At 32.4% G+C, this 22,706-nt stretch overlaps 2 protein-coding genes across 7 annotated transcripts; one reads left to right on the forward strand and one right to left on the reverse strand.

Moving 5' to 3' along the window:
- Positions 1 to 804: 804 nt before the first annotated feature.
- On the reverse strand, positions 805 to 14,507 carry LOC110614185 (F-box/LRR-repeat protein 14). 6 transcript variants are annotated; one of them, XM_021755681.2, is made up of 16 exons: positions 14,314 to 14,502; positions 12,509 to 12,759; positions 12,294 to 12,422; positions 11,991 to 12,198; positions 8,752 to 8,898; positions 8,226 to 8,300; positions 7,955 to 8,026; positions 7,539 to 7,610; positions 7,107 to 7,178; positions 6,920 to 6,991; positions 6,151 to 6,222; positions 5,442 to 5,513; positions 4,496 to 4,639; positions 3,428 to 3,499; positions 2,346 to 2,492; positions 805 to 1,435 (listed from the first exon to the last, which is right to left on the reverse strand). In XM_021755681.2, exons 2-16 carry the CDS (start codon positions 12,701 to 12,703, stop codon positions 1,251 to 1,253), a joined length of 1,734 nt encoding a protein of 577 aa, XP_021611373.1. In that variant the 5' UTR covers positions 12,704 to 12,759; positions 14,314 to 14,502; the 3' UTR covers positions 805 to 1,250. The 6 variants fall into 6 exon arrangements, with proteins under 6 accessions (XP_021611373.1, XP_021611372.1, XP_021611371.1 ...); XM_021755680.2 differs by having other exon boundaries at positions 12,509 to 12,808; XM_021755679.2 differs by having other exon boundaries at positions 12,509 to 12,805; positions 14,314 to 14,501.
- Positions 14,508 to 17,617: 3,110 nt separating this feature from the next.
- On the forward strand, positions 17,618 to 22,689 carry LOC110613457 (COBW domain-containing protein 1). The gene is made up of 10 exons (XM_021754600.2): positions 17,618 to 18,125; positions 18,429 to 18,494; positions 18,708 to 18,888; positions 19,080 to 19,276; positions 20,008 to 20,058; positions 20,155 to 20,246; positions 20,592 to 20,701; positions 21,211 to 21,305; positions 21,510 to 21,614; positions 22,419 to 22,689. Exons 1-10 carry the CDS (start codon positions 17,793 to 17,795, stop codon positions 22,554 to 22,556), a joined length of 1,368 nt encoding a protein of 455 aa, XP_021610292.1. The 5' UTR covers positions 17,618 to 17,792; the 3' UTR covers positions 22,557 to 22,689.
- The last annotated feature ends 17 nt before the right edge of the window (positions 22,690 to 22,706 follow it).

Here is a 22,706-nt window from a genome sequence, read left to right on the forward strand (position 1 = left end):
TTAGAGACTATCAAGTTAAATTTAGCATTAGTTTAGGATAAAAAGATAAATATAACTTTGAATAAATGAAATTATTTATTTATTGATTAACCCAAACTGAGCATCATTCCCAACTCTCCTTTTCTAGCTTCACCATCACTTCCTCCTCTACTCATCTGAATCCGATTTGAACTCAACCTGCTCATGGACACTTGCTGACTGATGAATTTGTCCCTGTTTCATTGCACCTGCATCCGCATCTCTTTGCAGCAGTCCTTTCTTTATACATATGGGTTTATTTATCAACAAACTTGTCGTCCATGACTGGAATTGGTCTGCATTGATCTGGTTTCCCATAGCGACCATTGTTGGGCTTGAATTCTTTCTCAAGCTGATTGGGCTAGTTATGAGAAATTCTGGTCGAACCTTATCAGAAATATGTCCTGTTTTTCAAAGTGTTTATATGGTAAGCCATAATTGAGAGAAATAATTATTATAAGGGTTTTATTTGGTGAATCGGGTATACAAATGACAGCAGAGTATAATTTGCCAATATTAAGTTTCTTTTTAATAATAATAATAATTTTGACATAAATCTTTACATTTTTGTCAGATAAAATTGATATTGATTAAATGGGCTACAACAGAAGAACAAGTAGCTCAAAGCCCAAGCATAGAGTCTGTAAAAATAAAATTCATGATATAAAATTTAACTTTTATTGACAATATTAAATTAATTTTCATTTGAAAAAATTGTCATTAAATTCTGTTTTTTTTTTCTTCCCTAGGTTAGAGAATTAATCTTATTTCGACATACACATTCAATGAAAAATTGCATGTATAATGCATCTCTCTCCAGGGATTTTATTCAACATCAAAAGAATGAGCGAAGATTCACATCACATACCACTTTGTAATCACATTATCACAGAGAGGATCAACATAAGAGCAGTTTCAAATATTAAACTTCGAAGGGAATTGGTTCAAAAACCTCTGCAGATAAGCACAACTTCATCCAAGACTACACATAATTCCGCATTTTTAAAATCCTAATTAGCCATTGCCCAAAAGACCTGCCAAGGAAGCATATCTACAGTTTCTTTCATACCAAACAATATGAAAGAAAGCTTCACACCTACTGCAAGCATCTCAACCTCCTCTTCTTATTTGGTTCATCTGTCTCTGTACCTTTGATGTTTTTATTTAGAACATCAGCATATTCATCCTTCCCACGGAACCTATTTACAGAATTTTCCATTTTGCCTTCTCAACTACTCGGGCCGGTAGCTCACCAGTTGAGGGAGGTCGGTCGATTGAAGCTTCTTAATATCATTAGCTGTCACCTTGCACGACTCCAACGTCAATGACTTCAAAGTTTTCAGTGGCTTCAAATGCTGCAACCCTGCACGGGTTATTCGCGAATTTGATACGTTTAAAGAGACCAATCCTGTCAACCCTGCATGTACACGAATAGATGCGAGTTGCAATGAATCAAATTTTTGAAGAACATCAGTAATCCAATAAACAATATGAAAATCAGTGGTATAAACCAGTCCACAACAAACACTTAACAGGATAGGGTCACCTTTTACTCTGTAAGAACACTTGAAATATAATTATCTAAGCCAAAAAAACTTGCTTAGCCAGTTCAGTGGCCGAACACTAGGGTTGTTGGAAAAAAAAATGCTCCGTTATCGTTGATAGATAGCACACTCAAATACAAGTTACAATAGAAAACATGTGGGATATAAACCAGAATAAATTTCATGTTTCAGCATTTTAATAAAAAATAAGACTTCTGTGTTTATATCAATGTTATTCAGACACGGGTAGTGTAAGATATTAGTACATAGTCTGACTTGTCAACTTTCTAAATAGATTATAGAGATATGGATTTAAGTTTGAACGTGAGTACTTGGATACTCCATGTTACATAAAATAAAATAGAACTAAACTATAAAATTATATAATAATAATTATGGTCTAAATAGATCATCAAATCCAAAATACAACCAAGTAACTATTTTCTATCTAAGAAGAAAAATAATTCTTTGTTACCCAAGCTCTTCATCTTGAGAGAAAAAAGAAGAGCTCTATTAATTATGCTTTTCATCTTTAGAGATTTTGCCCGACTGCATGAATATGTGTCAAACGCATACTCCACGTTTTGTCCTATTTCATGTCTTGTCAACCAGGTACAGCATGGCAAAATGGAATGTTGAAGCAATGGAGGTTTATAAAATCATAATCAACCATACATACAGTTTAATACGCCACAAGAAAAGAGAAAAAGGTATTGATCTACCACCCAAAAGAAGCAAATGAAGTGAGGTAATTCATATAAAGCAAAGAGCTTCAGAGCTTACCAGAAATCAATTCCAGTGATTTATCTGTTAGATTGCAGTTCTGGGACAAGTTAAGCAGAAGCAGGGATGAAAGGTCTTTGATGTTCCTTATGCCAGCATCAGTTAATCCACCACCACATATTTCCAAAGACTGCAGACTTTTGAAATCTAAAGCAGCAGCAATTGAAAACAGAATGAGAAGGCAAAAAGAAGGCAGTTCTTCCAGAAAGGATCCAAGGTTCAACTAAAAATATTTCAACTTTTATGAAGTTATTTAACGAGTATCAACAAGGCCTATTATCAATAGCATTTTTAGCTATATAAAATATTAGTGAAGAAAATAACTAGGTCAAAATGCTTTCCTACCATCTTCAAGTGATTTTAGTAATATACGACTTTCTATCTATCTATATATAAAGTTGGAGTTTAAAATAGACTATGAAGATATTGACAAGTAGCATGCTTAAATTCATTTTTGTATAACAAAAATTTCACTCCCCACAATTTTAATTTGCATAACAAAAATTTTTAAATTTCAATTTAACTTATTTTTCTTTAAAAATTTTTATTAAAAATTCAAAATAAATTATGATTATGTAATTTTCTTTCAAAAATTTACAGCTAGCTTAAAATTAAATTTTATTTATTTGCTTTCTATTTATTTAAGCTTATAGCTAGCTTCAAATATTATAATTTGATTTTAGGTTATATTTTTTTAAATTTTTATCTTAATTTTATTGATTCTTTTGCTGTAAAAATAATCTATTTTATTTTATTTCTATTTCATTCAAAAACTACGTCATATGGTTTATTTTCTTTTTTTTTTTATATAGGTTAATGTTATATTTATATTAATAAAATAATATATCAAATCTTATATTATTTTTAAGCATATTTTGTATAAAAATTATTTATATATTAAATTTAAGCATTCGAATTTTTGTGATACAATTATGACGCCATAATCGGACATGAAGAAATGACCAATAATTCTTCCAAACAAACTTTTCAGCTCTACAGTCAATGGCAGTGCAAGAATGCACTCAGCATCACAAAAAGCATTTTCCCTTTGACAGAAAAGTTAGAAATGTAGAATGGCGTACTTCGCAAATAGTTTGTTCCAGTATCTGTAATACGAGCTCCAAAGAGGTCCAGATGGGTCAAGCCTGTCAAACCTGTGAATAGAAAGGCATGACATTAAGTTGAACACATCTAGATGCATATTTGTCCAAGACTAAGAAAGAATCATCCAACAATAATTTTACTGGAACTTCCATTACATACATTCTCATCAAATTGGTCTACTTCCATTGTTCTTAGCCAAATAAGCAAGTCTTCTTATTTAATCCAAATAATCCCCTTTTGTCGCTCACAATAAACAGTTCACTTCAAACACAACTATTATAAAGTATAGTGAGATCTAATAGCCCTCAATCCAACAGCGAAAGCAATTCAGAGAGATTCAAGAGGCACTGAAAACGAATTCATAAACAGAAACAGATATGCCCATACTGTAGAGGAGAACACTACAAGTCTAACAGCTGAACAAGATTTTTTGTACCCAATTGGAAAGCAACATTTCCAGTAGGCTTGGCTTTTAAAAAACTTGCAGGCCAAGTGAAAAGCCTAAAAATCCATCATACAGGACACTCTCTAAGCAGGCAGCATTAACAAATCATTTGCAACATGAAATAAAAAAGCACCATAAAGGGAGGTCTAGATCTTGTCTCATGCATTAATTGCCATTTCCCAGACAAGTCAATGATATAACAGAAAGGGTGAATCTAACAAAAATAGAGTTGATATTGATATGGAAGTTATACAAATATTCTAATAGTCTCTTCTGCAGTTACTAAGGTCAACGCTCTCCAGCTCCCAAGAAACAATACCTCTTTTTTTTTTTCCTGAACCAAGGTAAGCAGGGTTTCAAATAACAGATGAAATATGCCCCATAAAATTGGAGAAGTAATGTAAGAGGCCACCTGAGGTCCTGAACATGATAACATGTTGAGCTAGAAGATCATATATCTTAAACATTCCAAAGGTAAAGCTCAACTTTTTTTTGGAGGGAACTAAAAGATAAGCTCAATTTAATTGAAGTAACATCGTAGAAGAGATCTTCAGGAATCAACTACAGTAAGAAACAGATGATAAGCACCATTCACACTTACATGATAGGGCTGCAATTCCATTGTCAGTAATTTGGCGAGCATCAAGATTAAGTGATTTAAGAGAAGACAATCCGGACAATTTTCTTAGACCACCATCAGTAATCATAGTGAATGACAGATTTATACTCTCCAAATTGGTCAAACCTAGAATGAAGAAGCCATTGGATTATATTATACAGTGTATATAAACCAAGAAAAGCTTGTTGATTTAAGTTGTATAAGCCACAAGATCATAACCGAAACTGAGATGAGACAATTATGTAGGAACTGCTTGCTTATCTCCACGTGTGCACACCAGCCATTGGATGAGACTGAAATTTCCCATCCATGATTGGTACATACACATTCATGTGGACATAAAGCTCACTGGAAAGACATGCACTCATTTCCCTTCAACAGTCTGCCAGACTAATTTTCGCATATAAAATGCACACTGGCAGGCAACCATCAACTCTTTATTTCAAGTAGCCTTTCCAGTCAGTTCAAATAATAATAACAATAATAATAATACGGTCATTCTAGTTATTGTTTCATTGAGGTAGAGATCAAAAGAACCTGATGTTCTTTATGGGAAAAAACCAGTTGCATAAGAAGGCTGAAAATAAACTAAAAGAAGAAAAAAATCAATTCTAAGTTAGACAGAGTTTATATTTTGAGGTGATCCTTCAACCAAGCGCGATTGTAAAGACAAATTTAGTATCAATATCTTTAAATAAATTATTTTCCAATGCCTATGCCTCATAGGCCTAGGCTTTATGAAACAACATTTGGAGATCATATATAATCACTTCTTCGAAAGCACTTAAAAATACTACTCCATGAGATTTCTGAAACTATGGGGGAAAGGACCCTTAATCCAAACACATTTCACTTGAGAAATCTGTCAAAGGCTGCATCCAAATTAAGAAGATGACATGTCCAACACAGATAGGATTTAATTTCTAACCAGATAGGTGGCGAAGCCCGCTGCTCCCAACTTCTGTATCTGACAACACTAAGCATTTCAAACATTGAAGGCCTGAAAACCAAAGAATATTTGTAAAATCAGCACTTCTGATAGAAGGAAAAAAGAGACAGAAAAGGCATGAAAAGTGCAGATCATACAACATAAACTACAAGGGTATGGGAAAATGTATTAAATGTTAGATTGATCACAAAAGCATTGGCAATGCATTAACAAGGCTATATGAAAAAATGCCTTGACCAATTTCTTGCCGCATGAAACAAGGCATCTGTTAGAAAAATACTGGCTTCATTTCAATAGAAAAATGTAATAAGACCGTTGAGTCTTGCAGCAATTATACGTTCACTGTTTTCTATTGCTCCTTTTAGAATTTGTAAGTCAACTGAACTCCATAATCTCTGCTACATTCTGCAACAGAAGGAGTGCTTAAAGCATGATAACATGGATTCAAGAACATTTCTTGATTACTTTCGCTCATTGAGACTTTATAAACGACATAAGACTGAATATCAATTTCAACAAAGATGAAAATGCGCATAAAAATGAATCAGCAATATTTACGACGTCTGTATTGCATTGAAACAAAAGCTTGCCCTGATAATTAATTATCACATACAAGCATGCTTCTAGATAACCTTTTAATAATAGGAACCTTTTCTTTTAACAAAAAGGAGGCAAACAATTTATTGACCTGTTATATTAGCCAGACCCTCATCATCAATCCTGCAAGAATCCAAGTTCAAGCTCTCCAAATTTGTCAAACCTGCTCAAAATAGTGCACAGGGACTAATTTCCTGGAGAAGATCATCTAGAATAAGCGTTTACAGTTTATTAACCCATTGTAAAGCACAAACTGGTTTCTTTTTCCAAATTGTAGACGTGAAATGTAATAATTCCAGAAATTTTCAAGATAGTCAACACACTAAGTGTAGCTAACAAGACATTCTGCTGATAGATTTCCAATTTGAAACAATTGAATCAATTTCAAAACCATTTGGCCAACAGTCAACTAAATGCAATCAAATAATGAACCAATTTGCAAAGCCTATTGATGTTTGACTAGCATGTATTCAGGGCAGACGACAAGTGGTGTAGTTAGCAGCAACTTTGTATGCAGTTCAAACCATAGTTCAGTAAAGTATAGGAAAGGAGAAATTTCAGAGCTTTTAAGGGAGGAGTAGTTTTTTAGTGTTTACAAAACAAAGGAGGAAAAAGGAATTCTATACTTCCACCAAGGAAAATCTTTCAGTTCTCTTTGTAAATCTATACTTTCATCTTTTTACACCATAATATTAATTAACATCTGGAATCTCATCTACATTGGTTGAGAAAAAAAGCATTAAAGAAACTATTAATTAACAAATAGAGGTCTTATCTACAATCACAGAAACAGAAACAGAAACAGAAACATGGATTAAATTATCATTTACAAGTCTTGGCGAGAATGAGAGAGAGACTACCTTTCAGGTGCACTAAACATGCATCTGTGATGTCATTGAAGCCCAAGTTTAGCACCTTTAGTTTTCCAAGCTCTGTGAAAGACAAGACAAATCAGAAGAGTAGGATCACATCTAACATTTTGGCATGCATCTTACGTGTTTTTAATACCCTGCAAGATACAAATTAAAAAAAAAAAGCTGCACTTACTGGAAAACCCCTCACATCCATCATCAGAAAGATGGCATCTGTTAAGATTCAAATACAACAGAGAAGAAAGAGCTGGGGAAAAAACAGGCAATGAAAGGTCAGTTTGTACCCAACCTATAGCAAAAGAATAAATAGATTTAGTTTACAAAATAAGGTAGACTTTGCAAATTTCCTAGAACCAAGTCCACAAACACATTCATCATATTTCGTTGCCCACAGACTATCCATATTCATAATTATAGGAAATCAAGCCTACCAAGCAAGAACCAATAGTGAATTTCAAAGAAAAGATGTGAATTAGGTGATCATCAAAGGCGCATTCTCATAATTTGCTCAGGGAGAGGCAACATCTACAACCCACTATATCGGTGACAAAAAAGAGAAGGTTGTAATGATCAATAGAAAAGTTAGGCAGACAAATAAAAAGCAAACCTGAGAGAGTCTCCAAGCACGCAGCTGTGACTGGGCAGCCTTCCAAGTTTAATAGATTAAGCTTACATAAACCTGGACCACACAACTACAAATTAACCTTTTTCACATTTTTATAAGTTACTGAGCCAAACAATTAAAGGACAATATGCTATATAAAATGGTCATAGAGTGTAAGAGAATGAACGAGTAATAATTGGATAGATCTTAACAATACAAGAAAAAGTTATCACATAACAAATATGGACATGGCTCCCCTACTCTGCATAGCGAACGCTTAACATTACCCAATTCTAAGCCTCTTCCTGCATATGCCAAGTACCATTTACTAAGCATAGCATGGACCATCCGCATATTCCGAGAATATGGCATAATTTATTGTTTTTAATATTAATATAAAGTAAAAGTGAATTAAATACCTTTCAAATAAGAAATACCCACATCTGTAACCTTGCTGCAGGAAATTTGTAGTTCTTTCAAGTTTGTCAACCCTGAAACAGAATTTAATGAGCAATTTTCCTATCTGGAAAATAGAAAGATAATTGATAAAATTAACACTAACATTGCAGTTTTCAAGTGAAACTATATTGATGATAATAGAATCTTTCAAATTCCTATTCATTTTATTCTCAAATCCAAACTTGTAAGGTAGGGAAGGGGCATGTTGAGAGAGAGAGAGAGGCATATTACCAGAAAGATGCTTCATATCTGCATCTGTTATGCAGTTACACCATTTGATGTTAAGAGACTCCAGCTTTGTCAACCCTGTGGAATGACAAATGCCATAAAGATCAAATAGAAATTGAAATATTAACACATTCCTCATTAGGTAACATTGCAGCTTGGAAAGCTCCAAGTAAAGCTTCAGCATCCTTCATTCTTCAATTAAAACCTCCAAATCATGTAGACATACAAGCAGAGCTATTGGTAATGACTCTATATCAATACTTGTAGATGTCGCTATGTCTACAGATGCACAAACAGATCTTTGAAGAATTTCAAAGATTAAATTCCTAAGTAGCTTTCAAGGTTACTAGGAACATAATACATGAGCAAATAAGAAATGTATGACTCCCAGAATATGGCATAAATATGCAGAATTTTGTGTATTCAACAAAAACTATGGTAAAATAACACTGAAAAGACAGGCATTTCTTTTATAAATAAAAAATTTTAGACTGTAGTCTAAACAAGTTGCCATTGAGGTAAAAAATACCTTTGAGATGAACAAGTCCACCGCCAATGCCAGGACACCTCTCCAAATCCAGTTTCACCAAGTTAACTAAGCTACCTAAAGCACTCATACCTTGTTCTGTAATTGAATTGTTTCTTCTAAAACTCAAACTTGTCAAGTTTGAGAAGCCTGTAGATTTTTCACAATAACACAAAAAATAATCCCAATTATTGCAACATACTCAATCCCATAATTTTGAGAAAAATGAAAGGTAAAAAAGATCTAGATATTGTACCTACAATCTCCTCTTTAGAGGTGTAAGTAGCAAATTCATAGGAGAAGATGGTAAATCGGTAATGCTCAATTTTCATTTAAAATAAAGAAAGGAAACATAAAAATCCTAGACGCCTAACTTCCAACTTCATGAGAGAGCACCCATACCTCTCATATTAAGCTTTGGAGCTTATTGGCTGAAGTAGGCAAAAAGAACCAGGCTCTAAATAACAGTACTGATTATGGTTGTCAGTTTATAGTGTCACTATTGTTAGAATAATGTGATGCTTGATTTGAATTATATGATTTTAATGATTCAAATATATGGGGTGAATCATAAACATGCCTGAATCGTGACTGAATCGCAGAATTAATAGTGAATCGTGTGAGTTGAATCTAGTCACATGATTTAGTTCTTTTTTTTTTTGAGAGAGATGTTAGACCCTATAATTTAAGATTTTACTTCACCTTTAATGTGAAAAATATAAAACCTTTTGTACATTTTCTTAACTATTTTCCTTCCACCTACCAATCTTTTTCCTCTCCCTATTCTTTCTTTCTTTTTTTTTTTTTTGGAATTTACTTCTCTAATTATAATTGTCAAATCATGGCATATTATGGCAAGATAGTCTGGATTTTAATTTAACTTGTTCTCCTTTTTTATTGTTTAGTTATTTGATTAAATTCAAATAGGAGTTCAGAACATGCACAATGATCATCATTGTCTATAATAAAGGAGTAGATAATTTATAATAAAACTGTATAACACAACAAGAAGATTAAAAGAGATGCAATAATGCACTGCATTATGATCAAGAGAACCAGTCATGAATAAGAAACCAAAATGGAACAAAATTACAGTAACTTTGCTTCCAGAATACAAATATAATGTTGGACATATTTACAGAAAATTTTAACGGCTGACAAAAAATGCTGATTATATTTGACTTTCGGCGATTCTGTTTTCATTTGATATAATATACTTGACTGATAAATAACTTTTTTAAATCATTATTTTCAATGATCATCACAATGATCTTGACAGTGAACATGACAGAATACTAGTCCAACAATTAATAATGCACTAAGGCCTGATATATAAGATGATACTAACACCTCATTTATAGACTACTGTGCTCCTTTTATCATTTGTTGATTGGCTTGAAAGACCAAGCCATTTTCTTTAAGAAATTTCATGTAACTCAATTTGTGCTATTCAATTCACATATATGAATGTAGTCTTGATATGAATGTCTTTCAAGTTCTTTCCCGACAAACAGGATAAAATAGAAACAATAGCTAAATAATCAATAAAAAGAAATTGAGTTAATATAGCATCTATTAACTGATATAATGACAGTTGGGGCACAAACGCATTACAAAACCACATTAAGAATAGGACCTCAACTAAACTCAACCTTAAACTGTACGAGTTAGCACTACATATCCTTTATCTACATTTAGCATGTTTAGACTCCAAACCTGCATTAGCTGTTGAAAAATAACGCATAATATGGGAAAAAACTCATCAAACCAAACAACCAATCCTTTTAGACCTCTCCTCATGTCATACCTTGATGCTTAAACTTGATAAAATTTAAATGAAATGGATTGCCAACAATTCACATGGCTAAGAAGTATAATTTTCCTAGAGTAATAGAATAAAGCATTCTACTCAAGCATGCATAAACCACCCCTTCTCAGCAAATAAAGATCTAAAAGAAGTCAGATGAGAAGTAAGCAACACAATTTAAAATTATTTTGAAGTGGGTTGGGAGCATTAGACCAAAAAAAATAAGAAGACAAATAAACTGGAACAAGCACCAAAAAAAAAATATGACATGTCCCGATGATTATAATATATAATAAAAAATACAAAAAGAGAAATCTTAGCGCCATTAACATAGTTATTAAAGACTAAAGGTGCACAAAAGTGCCAAGCCATCTTGGAACCTAGGAGCACCGTGCACACGCGCACCTAAGTGAAGCGAGGCACAAAAACAAAAAATTTCATAAAGATAAATTATATAAGTACTATAAATTTAAGAATATAATATAAGTTACACATAAAAGTATATGAATGTCCTATTTATTTTATTACTTATTTTCATTTTATTGCACCACTATTATTGTCAACTAAATTACATACGAGAGTAAAAATTATGAAATGCATCATATGAATTTCATTTTTAATCAAATAAGATATCAATTGATAAATTTAATTCCTATAGCACTAGTCCATAATTTTAATTTTTTACCATATATTTAATTTAATAGTACCTTGTTTTAAAAAAAATTAAATTGAATTTTATAACTTCATTAAGAATAACTATATATCTAACATAAAGATATTCAAAATAGAATTTATAAAGAAAAACAAGTAATGCAATAGATAATTAAAAAAATTCTTAATTAGAATTAAATCCAGCTTAATAATAGTAAAACTCCATACTAGATTTGAGCCCAATACCATTAAGCCCATTTTAATACTATTCACTATTACTACACAACACAGCCACATAAACCACAGTTAGAATTCCAGAGCAGAAGCAGCCAAAGAGCAGAGATAGACATGTTCTACTACTTCTTCTTTTCTCATTAGCTGCCGCTGCCACTTGGGTTGAAGACACAAAATGACCTAAATATAAACTTGTAGGTATCTGGTGCAGCTCGGGCAACTCTGAGGGCACCCTCCCAAGATTGCCTGCCTGTCAAGCTTTTGAGGCACTGAGTGCACCTTTAATAACTATGGTTGTTAAGTAGTTAGAGTTGACTTTCACTAAAGCTTAAAATCAAATGGCTAAAAGAAATGTAACTAATTCAGCATGTGAACAAGATAAAGAATTCCCCTTTATTCTAATTTCTGTTACTTTCCTCTATCAGTTCATTACCTTATTACTTTATATCACTGTATTCCTACTTTTGTCATACACCATGTTCTAAAAGTTCATAAAGGTATCACTGTGCTTAGATCTGTATGACTAGGACTAAGAACAAAAAAGGATTACCACTGATCTGATCAAGTCCAAGGTCTGAAATCTGGTCACAATAATTAAAATTTAAGGATTGAAGGTTTGTGCAGTCCTCTAGATCAATCAGTCCAGAATCAGTGACATCTGAACCAGAAAGATCCACAGAAAGCAAGGATATCCCTTGTGAAGAGATAACATCCATCCAACTATCATTAACCCCAGGGCACTCTCCCAAGTGAAGATCCTGTCAAACCCACAAGCAGGTTAGCAATTGTGACAATTAACCAGTAAATGATGATGATCTTCCAATTATTTGCCAAATAACTTGCTAGGAATTACCTGGAGAGCACAATCTCGAAAGGATTCAAAAGAAATATCAGTCAAGCGTTGAGAATATACTAATTCATTGAAGATCTGCTGACTAATGTCCCTTGGAAGCATAGAAAAGGTACTGTATCTATCTATGTCCTGTTCAAGTAAAAAGCACAAGTAATCAGTCTTCCTGGAAAACAATTTGGACACGTTGACTTGATAAAGCATAAAACAAAATATACCTCACGTATGTTTTGGATACATAATTCCAGGAGGGATGGACATCTCTGATTCCCTCGCTGTTCACAAGCAGGTCTAGAAAATGAAGTTGCCAACCACTTTGAGCTTGCACTTTTGCTGTATCTTCTAGAACTCCCACTAGGGAAATTATCTTCATTGTCCAATTGAACTCTCTTCCTAGAACAAGCTCCCCCCATCGAGGAAATATCTTGTGATCAATTATACGTCATAAAAACTGCAGTTGAGCACTACCCTAATCACTCAAATACAAAAAGTAGAACTTTAAACTCTACTTCAACCTGCTAAAAAAAAAACAGCATTACGAAATAAGTATTCAGCCCAAGTATCAAGTATAGGACTCCTAAAAATAATTTTTAATAATTCCTTGTTACAAAAGGGCCATTTCTTTCAACTAGGAATTCTAGAAAATAATTCTTGATGGAAATCTTAAAAACAGAATATAAGTTTTCTTCCCCAGAAAATCACAATTAACAAAATGTTTAATAAATGCCCAAGCCAAAAGGCTTTCTAATTATGGCATTCATACTATTGTTAGCTAGAAGTGCAAACAAAAGTGATGTTGTTGCAGGAAATAAAGTTATAACATATGGTTAAGGATGCATCTAATATAATATTGACCTCATATAAGGACAAGTTTAACAATTATTACATAAAATATTGTGTGTGCAAAATCATTAAAGTACGTGTACTAAGTGCATGAATCTAGATGCAAATATTTAATTTAACTATAGCTAAACTCATTCTCAATAAGGTCACATTTACAATAGCTGCACCATATGAATAAATAAGCTACAGTTGCCTATTTAAGCCAATAAGGTCTAGCAAAAGCTCTGAAACACCAACAAAGCTAGTACCACAGACATTTAACTAAAAACAACACGAAAATGCCCAACCAATTTAAGGCATAATAATTCACCAAATTAAGGAGAAACAAAAATGGCTACCAAACCAACTTTCTCTAATAAGAAACTAATGTCATTTCACAAGTTTGACATGACCGGTGAATGATAACTATGACTAACAAGTTTTGCACATTGTAGCTTAAATAAATGCGCTACAGACTTGTAGCGTGTGGACATAATCACATAAGAACTCCAGAAAAGGGAAATATTATAACTGGAAAACAGTAATGTTTTCGCTATTTTATGGAACACTAATATACACGGGTTCCAGAAAATTAAAGGTGAATGAAATAAATAATTTGATATTTTTCATACCAAAAGAAAAACTAATTCACAAACTCAAAAAACAGTCGACCATACTGATATAGATTAACAGTTAAGGCGCAGTTAAACAATTTCACCTCCTCAAAAAGCAATAAATTTTAACCAATAACCTTATGACAATTTTTCCCAGAAACCAAACAACAAAAAACAAAATCACTGAAAAACAAAATAAGGGAAGATAAACAGGAGACTAAAAGGAAATGAAGGGGAAAAAAACTAACTTTATACCAGAACAGAAGACAACAATTATTTCGAAAGAATCCTTCAACAAGAGATGTTTGATATTAAAAAGAAATACTAGACCAGGAGGAAAATAAAACACAAAAGAGAGAATATAATCCTTTTTTTTTTTCGTAAAGCTACACACACATATACACATCACGACAAGGACTAAAGCTCAAAAGGTGAAATTTAATTCCTCAGAAATATCTCTATAAATCATTTTCACGCAAATCATTTTCCAAGGAAACAAACAGACTCGAAACCAGACCACCATAAAACCCGGGAGGGGGCAGAAAAGAAAGAAAAATCAAACCCGATTCTCCAATCTCCATCAATACCTGATCATGATCGATAACCGGAACCCATTCTCTAAGAAATTCTCTTAATCATCGATAGTTAACACACACAGAGGAGCGGGGGAGAGAGAGATGACTGTGGACGAGTGGAGGAAAGACGGGACCCTAGTGTAAGCCGGAGTAAAAGAATAGAAACGGGAACGTGGCAGTGACCGAACCAGTGTCCAGACCACTAGATAATTGACGCGTGGAATAGAGTCAGTGAGAAAGGATATAGTAGGATCTCCGTTAGGTGCAAGCCGCAGATAAGCATAGAGATGTGGGCCGTTGTGGGTCCCATTGGAGTTTGGATTTTATAGAACTTTTCTATTCCCTTTCTGGAACTCTACCCTTTCCTTTGCTTTATCCATATCAAATATGGGGCCATTGGTTATCTAATACAAGCAAGACTAGAGTTCTCTTCTAAAAACATACGTATACGCGTGGAAACTTTATGATGTAATTTAATTCCAATTTTTTTCTATAATTTAATTTATGCTGAAAAAAATATAAAAAGATTTTATTTTAAAAATACTCTCCAACCATAATTAAATTATACTTAAAAATTAATAAATTTTAGTTTTTAATTTATATTAAATATAAATATATTAGAATGCTAATAAAAAACTATTATTTAAAAAAATTAGCTATAGTTTGAGATAAATGGAAAAGAAAAATATATATTTTTAATTTAATAAGCTTTTCTTTCCACATTCTTATTAATTATGATATGAAATTAAATATTTAATTAAGTTACTAGTAATTGTAATAAATTATAAATTTAATTATAGATTTAAAATTTAATAATAGTTATCTTTAGTTGATTTTTTTTAATTGTAAATCCCAAATTTTTTTAATAACGAAAAAATTTCTTAATCTAAATTTTATGTTTTAATTATAATTAATTCCTATATTTTATAAAAAAAATCTTAATATTATAACTAGTTACACATTAATTTTTTTATTTACAGCAATTTCAATATTTTGTATAAATAATTTGAAATTATTAAATCAATTATATTCGTTGTATCAGCTATATTATCTATTTCTCTATATATAAAAGTGAGGGAAAAAAAAGGGAAAATGAGATTATAAAAAATAACTTTAATTTTTTAAATTTATTTAATAATTATAACTTTTGTTATTTAAATTAATTTAAAAAATTTTATAAATCTAAAATTTAAAATTTTAATGTTTATGTACAATTCAAAATAAAATGTTATAAAAATAATTAAAAGAATATGAAATTTATTAAAAATAACTTCCATAAAAATATATTTTATCAACTTATTTCAAAAATTAACTAACAATTGCAAATTTATGTTTTTTCAATATAATATTTCAAAAAATAATAATGAAAATCAGTGTATTTTTTATTTTTATTTTTTTAACCTTTTATAGTCTATGATTTATATTCATGAGGGGAATAAAGAGATTATTTAAACAATGTGTATAATATTTTTATATTAGTACAATAAAAACTAAATTTAATTTATTATTTAACTTATTTATATAGTTTGTATAAATTTTTTTATTTGTTTACTTGAATTCATTTAAATAGTTTTCTTTCATTATAATTCAACTAAAATTAAAAAGCCTTATGTTTATTATAAAAAATATAAAATAAAATAATGATTTTAATATGTAATGTAACATTAATACTTTTAAAAAAAAAACTAAAAAATCTTTTTTTCTTTAAATTTATTTATCTCAAAATTATTAAAAAATTAAAACTAATAAAATGTTAACTCTATTTAAATTATTGAGAGTTATAATATATCACATTTAAATAAAAAATAAAGTATAATATATAATCTGTCTAAAATTTTTAATATATATTTTAAAAATTTATGATTCATATTATTCAATATTATAATAAAATTTTTAAAAAATTAAAATAGAAAAACAGTAACTATATGCAATATAAGCTTAAATCCCTAAATTTCTTTCATATTCTTTCCACATCTTGTTCATCATTCATATCTAACCAATCACCCAAAACCACAAAATTTATATCTTAAATATTTATTTTGTAGTAATAAGGAAATGGAGGAGCTCGGTCGACGTGAAATGCATGTAAACTCCTAAATTTCCAGATCTGGACACTTCTCCATAAAAATGGCTGTGGTCATCGAGACCTCTGTTTGGGAACCCAATCCCACCCTGTATCTCTTAATTTTCATCTCTTGCTTCTTCTTCATCGTTCTTTTCCACCGTACCTCCAAGAACCAACAATGGCGTCAATATATCTCAATCTCAATCTCCTTTTAAACATGGCTTCTCCTCTTCATCTTTTCTTCATTTTTTGTGAAAATTTCTCTTTTCCTTCAGGTCAATCACATGTGCTTCGCTTAATTTTCCACACATTGCCTTTGATTCAATTGCTTATTGATATGTATTTTTTTCAATTGTGGTTCTTGACATTCATGGAAGGGTTTTGGTATGTATTTGGAGAGTTGGAATTAGCTAATAATGGAGTTAATATTGAGCAAATGTTTGACGTCGTTTTGTGTTGGATATGGAGCTGCTACTCTTGTTGGTACCTTCTTAGAGATTATCTCAAAAGCCCACGGAATTTATTGATTTTTGTTAAATTTATTGAGTTTGAATTTTGAATATATTAAAATTTTTATTTATTTATCCAGATTGAAATTGAAATTTCAATTGTTATTTTGATTTTTTAGAGAGTAATTTTAACTTAGATAAAATTAAATTTTAGAGTTTAAAGATTGAATTTTAAAAATGTAGTTCAGTTTTTAGAAGAGATTTTTAATTTTGAAAAATAAACTTTCAATTTTGATATAATTACATTTTAAATATTAAAGTATTGAATTCTAAAAACATAGGGAGATAAATATGGAGATTATATTATATTTTTTTAAAATTAATAATTATTTTAAAAATTATTAAATGCTTTTAGAGTGGTATACCAAATTAATACTGCTACACAAAATAGAAACAAAGAAAAATTAGTCCAATACTAGTGAATTTGAAAACCAGATTCAATCAAACCACGAACTAAAATCCCAATATAGGAAAATGAGAAGCAAACATATTGCGCCGCCTCGACTATTGCCAAGCAAAAAAAAAACCAGAGAGTACATAAAGAGGAAGATACCAACTATTAACGTAGGGATTTATTCAAAGATACACTCATCATATAAAAATTTAACCTTATAAATTTAAACATACCTACTAAATTTTACCACTATTAAGGCGTTCATAATTATATGAAAACTAAAATTAATATTAAATTTATTAAATTATTAGATATTTTACTCATTTGCTATATCTCGATTAGGTTGGAGTGTTCAACAATTTCCATAACCATCTTGCTTAAATTTTCCATTTGAACACCGGACCGTCTTATCTCATCGCTTGTACTCATCGTCCAAACGTTCTAAAAATATCTAAAACCCTCAGAAACCCCAGCCTCTTGGCCTCTACCTCAATCCACAAACGCAGCTAATCTCCACACGCCTATGGCTTCAATATCACTGGACGTAGCCTCGACTTTCCTCTCCTTCACTTCTCGCAATCAAACCCCTCTTTCCAGAATCCGCACAGCAGTACTTCCTCTTTTCTTAAAGGACCACCAATCCTTATCCCTCAAATCCACTCGCTCGTTTCACTCTCGGATTGTCGCTCTCGGTTTCTCCAAACCCACTTCCAATTTCCGTCGCAGGTTCACCGTCTCTGCCGCCTCCTCCACCACCGCTGCTCCCCAGAGTGAGGATTCCGATTTGACCACTAAGATTCCACCTGATAATCGGATTCCGGCTACTATTATTACCGGGTTTTTGGGGTCTGGGAAGGTATATAATCTTTCTATAAATAATCCAATTTCGATATTAGACATTTCGCAAATTTTATCTGCATAAAGAAATGTGGGATTTGTAAGGTAGTTTTTCGAAAGCCTTTTGTATAACTCATTTCTGTCACAACCTCAAATTAGTAGACGTGCTACTTAGAATTGCAAGTGAAAAGGCCTCAGCTTTGTATTTGGTCATGCTCAATCCTAGTGGCTTGTGATAAAGCTTTCCAACTTTTAGCGTTGGATTGGGATTTGGTGTTTGGGTAGTTAGTGGATTGATATGCTTGTTTGTGGTGATGAGCAGACAACATTACTTAACCATATATTGACCGCAGACCACGGGAAGCGCATAGCAGTTATTGAGAATGAGGTATGGAGTTGCATTTTCACTGTTTTTCATTAGTTAGAGTAGTTTCTTTCTTGTATTATTATGGTGTTAAAGGATTTCTTTTATAATAGCACTGGTATGTTTGGACAAATATTGTGTTTTTCAAGTACATAATGATTTTTCATTCAGCTTATCGCATACATTGAAGTTTATTATGTGCAGACAATTGATTTCTGTGCTAATGTTTAATTGCAGTATGGTGAAGTTGACATAGATGGTTCTCTAGTTGCTGCAAAAACTACTGGAGCCGAGGACATTATTATGCTGAATAATGGCTGTTTGTGCTGCACAGTGAGAGGTGATCTTGTGAGGATGATCTCAGAACTAGTTGCTAAGAAGAAAGGGAAATTCGACCATATTGTAATAGAGACTACAGGTTAGAGATCAGTCAAATTGTACACTCGCAAAGTAGTTATGTATAGTGGAGCCTGAAATATTAATCTTTGTGCCGTGTAATCTGCAGGTCATTGGTCTCTGTGTGTATATGTATGCATTGCTTTAATTCACTGAATTTGATGATTTGTTAGTAATGCTTGTTTAATACAAATTTCGTGTGCAACTTTGCAGGTCTTGCAAATCCAGCACCAATCATTCAGACTTTTTATGCTGAGGATACGATTTTTAATGATGTCAAGTTGGATGGAGTTGTCACTTTGGTTGATGCTAAACATGCTGCTTTCCATCTGGATGAGGTTAAGCCCAAGGGAGTTGTCAATGAGGCTGTGGAGCAAATTGCTTATGCTGATCGGATCGTAGTGAATAAAGTAACTAGAAATTTACTATTTTTGCATTCCTGGTTTTCAATGGAACTAGTTAGACTTGAGACATAAAATTTGCATAATCTTTACCATTAGTATATTTCACTCTTTTAAACACACTGGGCTTGTGAAAATGTGTATGTTATTATTATTTTTTTGGTTGAGTGATTGATGCTATTAGCACAGCTAGGATGGCAATGTGCAATGTTGATCCCATCTCTTTAAAGTCCATATGCTAGTAAGTTTGTTTGTTAACTGAAAATTCGCTTGAAAACACACATATGCATGTTAGAAAATACAGTCGCCTGCTTTTTTCATTAATGTGAATGAGAATATGACAGTCCTATTTGTGTTGACTTAATCATTAATGGGATTCCCAGTATACTTTGGATTACAAGCAACCATCCCTATAATACAAAATGCCTCATCCAATCAACACTATAGGGGGCATTTATCCCATCAAGGAGTTCCTCCCCTTTGCGGGGGCCTTAGCAAACAGTTAATTTCCTTCTAACTGATATGAGCCATAATACATCTTTCATGCTCTTGAAAAAATGAAATTAAGCGAATGCCACATAAATGTAATGCGTACTGCTATTCCTTATTACATCTTATAAGCACTGCTCTTCTTGTCGTTTGAAATCTTCTTGGATCTATGGTGGTTTTCTATTTCAGTCATTGAATGTGCTTATCTGTTTCTGTCTGACTCTGATATAATTGTATATTTTCTTTACTAGACTGATCTTGTTGGTGAGAAAGAAGTTTCTTCTTTGGTGCAGCGGATAAGGGTGGGTGCTCTCAAATTTTTCATTAAGCTGCATTCCTTCCTTTATTGGTATATTGTTGTGTTCGCATTTGAAGTCGACATGTATTCTTTAATGCAGAACATCAACGGCATGGCCAATTTGAAGCGGACACAGTTTGGAAAAGTTGACCTGGATTATGTCCTTGGCATTGGAGGCTTTGATTTGGAGAGGTTATTTTATTTTGTTGTTTCTGCAATAAAATTTTCCTTTTGAAGATGACATGTCAATTTTCTTTCTATATTTTCTATGGTTTTCCTTCCCCCCTGGAAGTGGCATCATTATGCTTCTCATGACTCGTGCTATTCTTGAGGCTTTGTTAATCTCCCTTGCAAACATAGCATTGTCCCTTAATGCTCTTATTGTTGACCTGAAATTGCATTCTGCTTTTTTTTTTTTTCCTTTTCTCATATTTTTATTGTTTTGATAAAGTAGATGTTTAATGTCATATTAGCATCGTGTGCTTGCCTCTTAGACTGCACTGAATGGAGAGTTTAATAGTGCTTATGTCTTCTCAGGATTGAGAGTGCTGTCGATGCAGATGGTGGAAAGGAAGATCATGACAGTCATGACCATGACCATGAACACGACCACCACCATCACCACCATGAACATGATCACCATCATGGTAATTTTCTTAATGCTTAGCAGCTATGCATAGTGGTCCATTCACTAAAACTCTGATAACTATTAACTGCCATTTTCTAATGGATGGAGAACACATCCAGTTAGATAACATGATATCCAGGATGTTCTGTTTCTGCCACCCTGCAATATGCTTTGTAATCTATAGTAATCGCTGGTTATATTTATTCTCTAATCTAGCACTTTCCTCCCTCCCTCCCTCTATAAGTTTATTGTTTTGTGGATAAAGCTCTAACAGCAGAACTTGCACTGTCCTTTTTTGTTTAAAGCATCAACTCATGAGGAACCAATATTCTTTGGTCTGGAGAATTCCAAATAGATGCACACATCTGCCTATGATTTGTTATTGGGATACGTCAGCTTGTCCACAATATACATTGTAGTGATTTTGCGTGCTTGCTTATTTGGGAAAATTTTTGAATTATCTCGTTACTTTCTGATTTTGTATTTTTTTATGAACTAATTATAGTTCTTGTGGGTGTCGATATGCAGAACATCATGATGGTCATCATTCCCATGATCACGTTCATGATCCTGGTGTTTCTTCTGTCAGCATAGTTTGTGAAGGGAACTTAGATTTAGAGAAGGTTGGTTTTACATGTGTTGTGTTAGCATTTCATGGTACAAATATGATTTTTAATGAACTCTATATGTTTATACAATTGCCAGGAGAATATCTAGTTTTTCTGTGGTTGTCTTGTGTGCATGACTTGGTCATTTTAAATTTATTTGTTCCTTTGGAAGTGAAAAACTGACAATATTGGAATGATGGCTGTTGCCCTTTGTTTCAGGCTAACATGTGGCTTGGTACTTTGTTGCTGGAACGTAGTGAGGACATATACCGGATGAAAGGTCTTTTATCTGTTGAAGGCATGGATGAGAGATTTGTGTTTCAGGTAAGCTAGAAGTGCCTATATTGACTAGTGTTCCCTGGTAATGACTAATTTTTCAACCTCATTACTTAAATTGATTGTTAAAAGGATTTGTCAAAGTACTTCTTTAATTCTTTTCAATCTTGAAAGCAATGAAATTTCTCCCTTTTGTTGTGCTTCTATCCAAATGCATGTTATGTAGAAGCCTTGTGCTTTCTCCTTGTAGTCACTTGAGTTTGACGGCCAAGGGTGGGGCTTATGTTTTGTAATTGTAAGGTCATGGCCACTGAAGTCTTTGAAAATATCAGATCTTACCTTGGATCACAAATTTTCATGAAGATAACAACATTCCCCTTATAACTTCTTGTGTTAACTACAAGCTATCATTTTATTTTAACTTTTAGCCCAATTTACTGTGATACCTTTGGCCTGCTAGTTTCACCTGATGACTAGTTTTTGGATATAATATTGACATGCAGATATATGGTATCTCAAAATTTTAGGATTCCAAATGTTGAGGGGCATGACACATGAATGAAATACTTTGTTTTGAGAAAGAGCTCTTATGCTGTGGATTCCATTTATTTGTATTGTAAATTTTATGTGAAGTGATCCATTTAATTCGGCAACCACATATGCTTCTTCTCATGAAGGATTTTTTTTTAAAAAAAAAAAGAGAAAAGATGGTAACTAAAATTGGTGTTGATTTTGTTAACAGAAGCTGTTATTCTGTTATGTTATTTATTTATTGTGAAAATAAACAATGTAGCATCATGTTTTATATTCAGGTTATACTAGTTCCACTTACTCTGTTGTTTTGTGTAACAGGGTGTTCATGACATATTCCAAGGCTCACCAGATCGGCTATGGGGCCCAGACGAACCTAGAATAAACAAGATCGTCTTCATAGGGAAGAATTTGGACACACAGGAAATAGAAAAAGGCTTCAAAGCCTGTTTGCTTTGATTACTTACACAAGTCTTCATTCTATAGAGGGTCTGACAAATGACACGGATTAAAATGATCATGGATATGCAAATGGTTTTTACAAGGAACGATATACTCTCAATATTAAGAATATAAAGATGAGTTACTAGTAGTCGATTGAGTTGCTTA

Source organism: Manihot esculenta, chromosome 4 (genome assembly GCF_001659605.2).
Source record: "Manihot esculenta cultivar AM560-2 chromosome 4, M.esculenta_v8, whole genome shotgun sequence".
In the NCBI taxonomy this organism is placed as follows: Eukaryota; Viridiplantae; Streptophyta; class Magnoliopsida; order Malpighiales; family Euphorbiaceae; genus Manihot; species Manihot esculenta.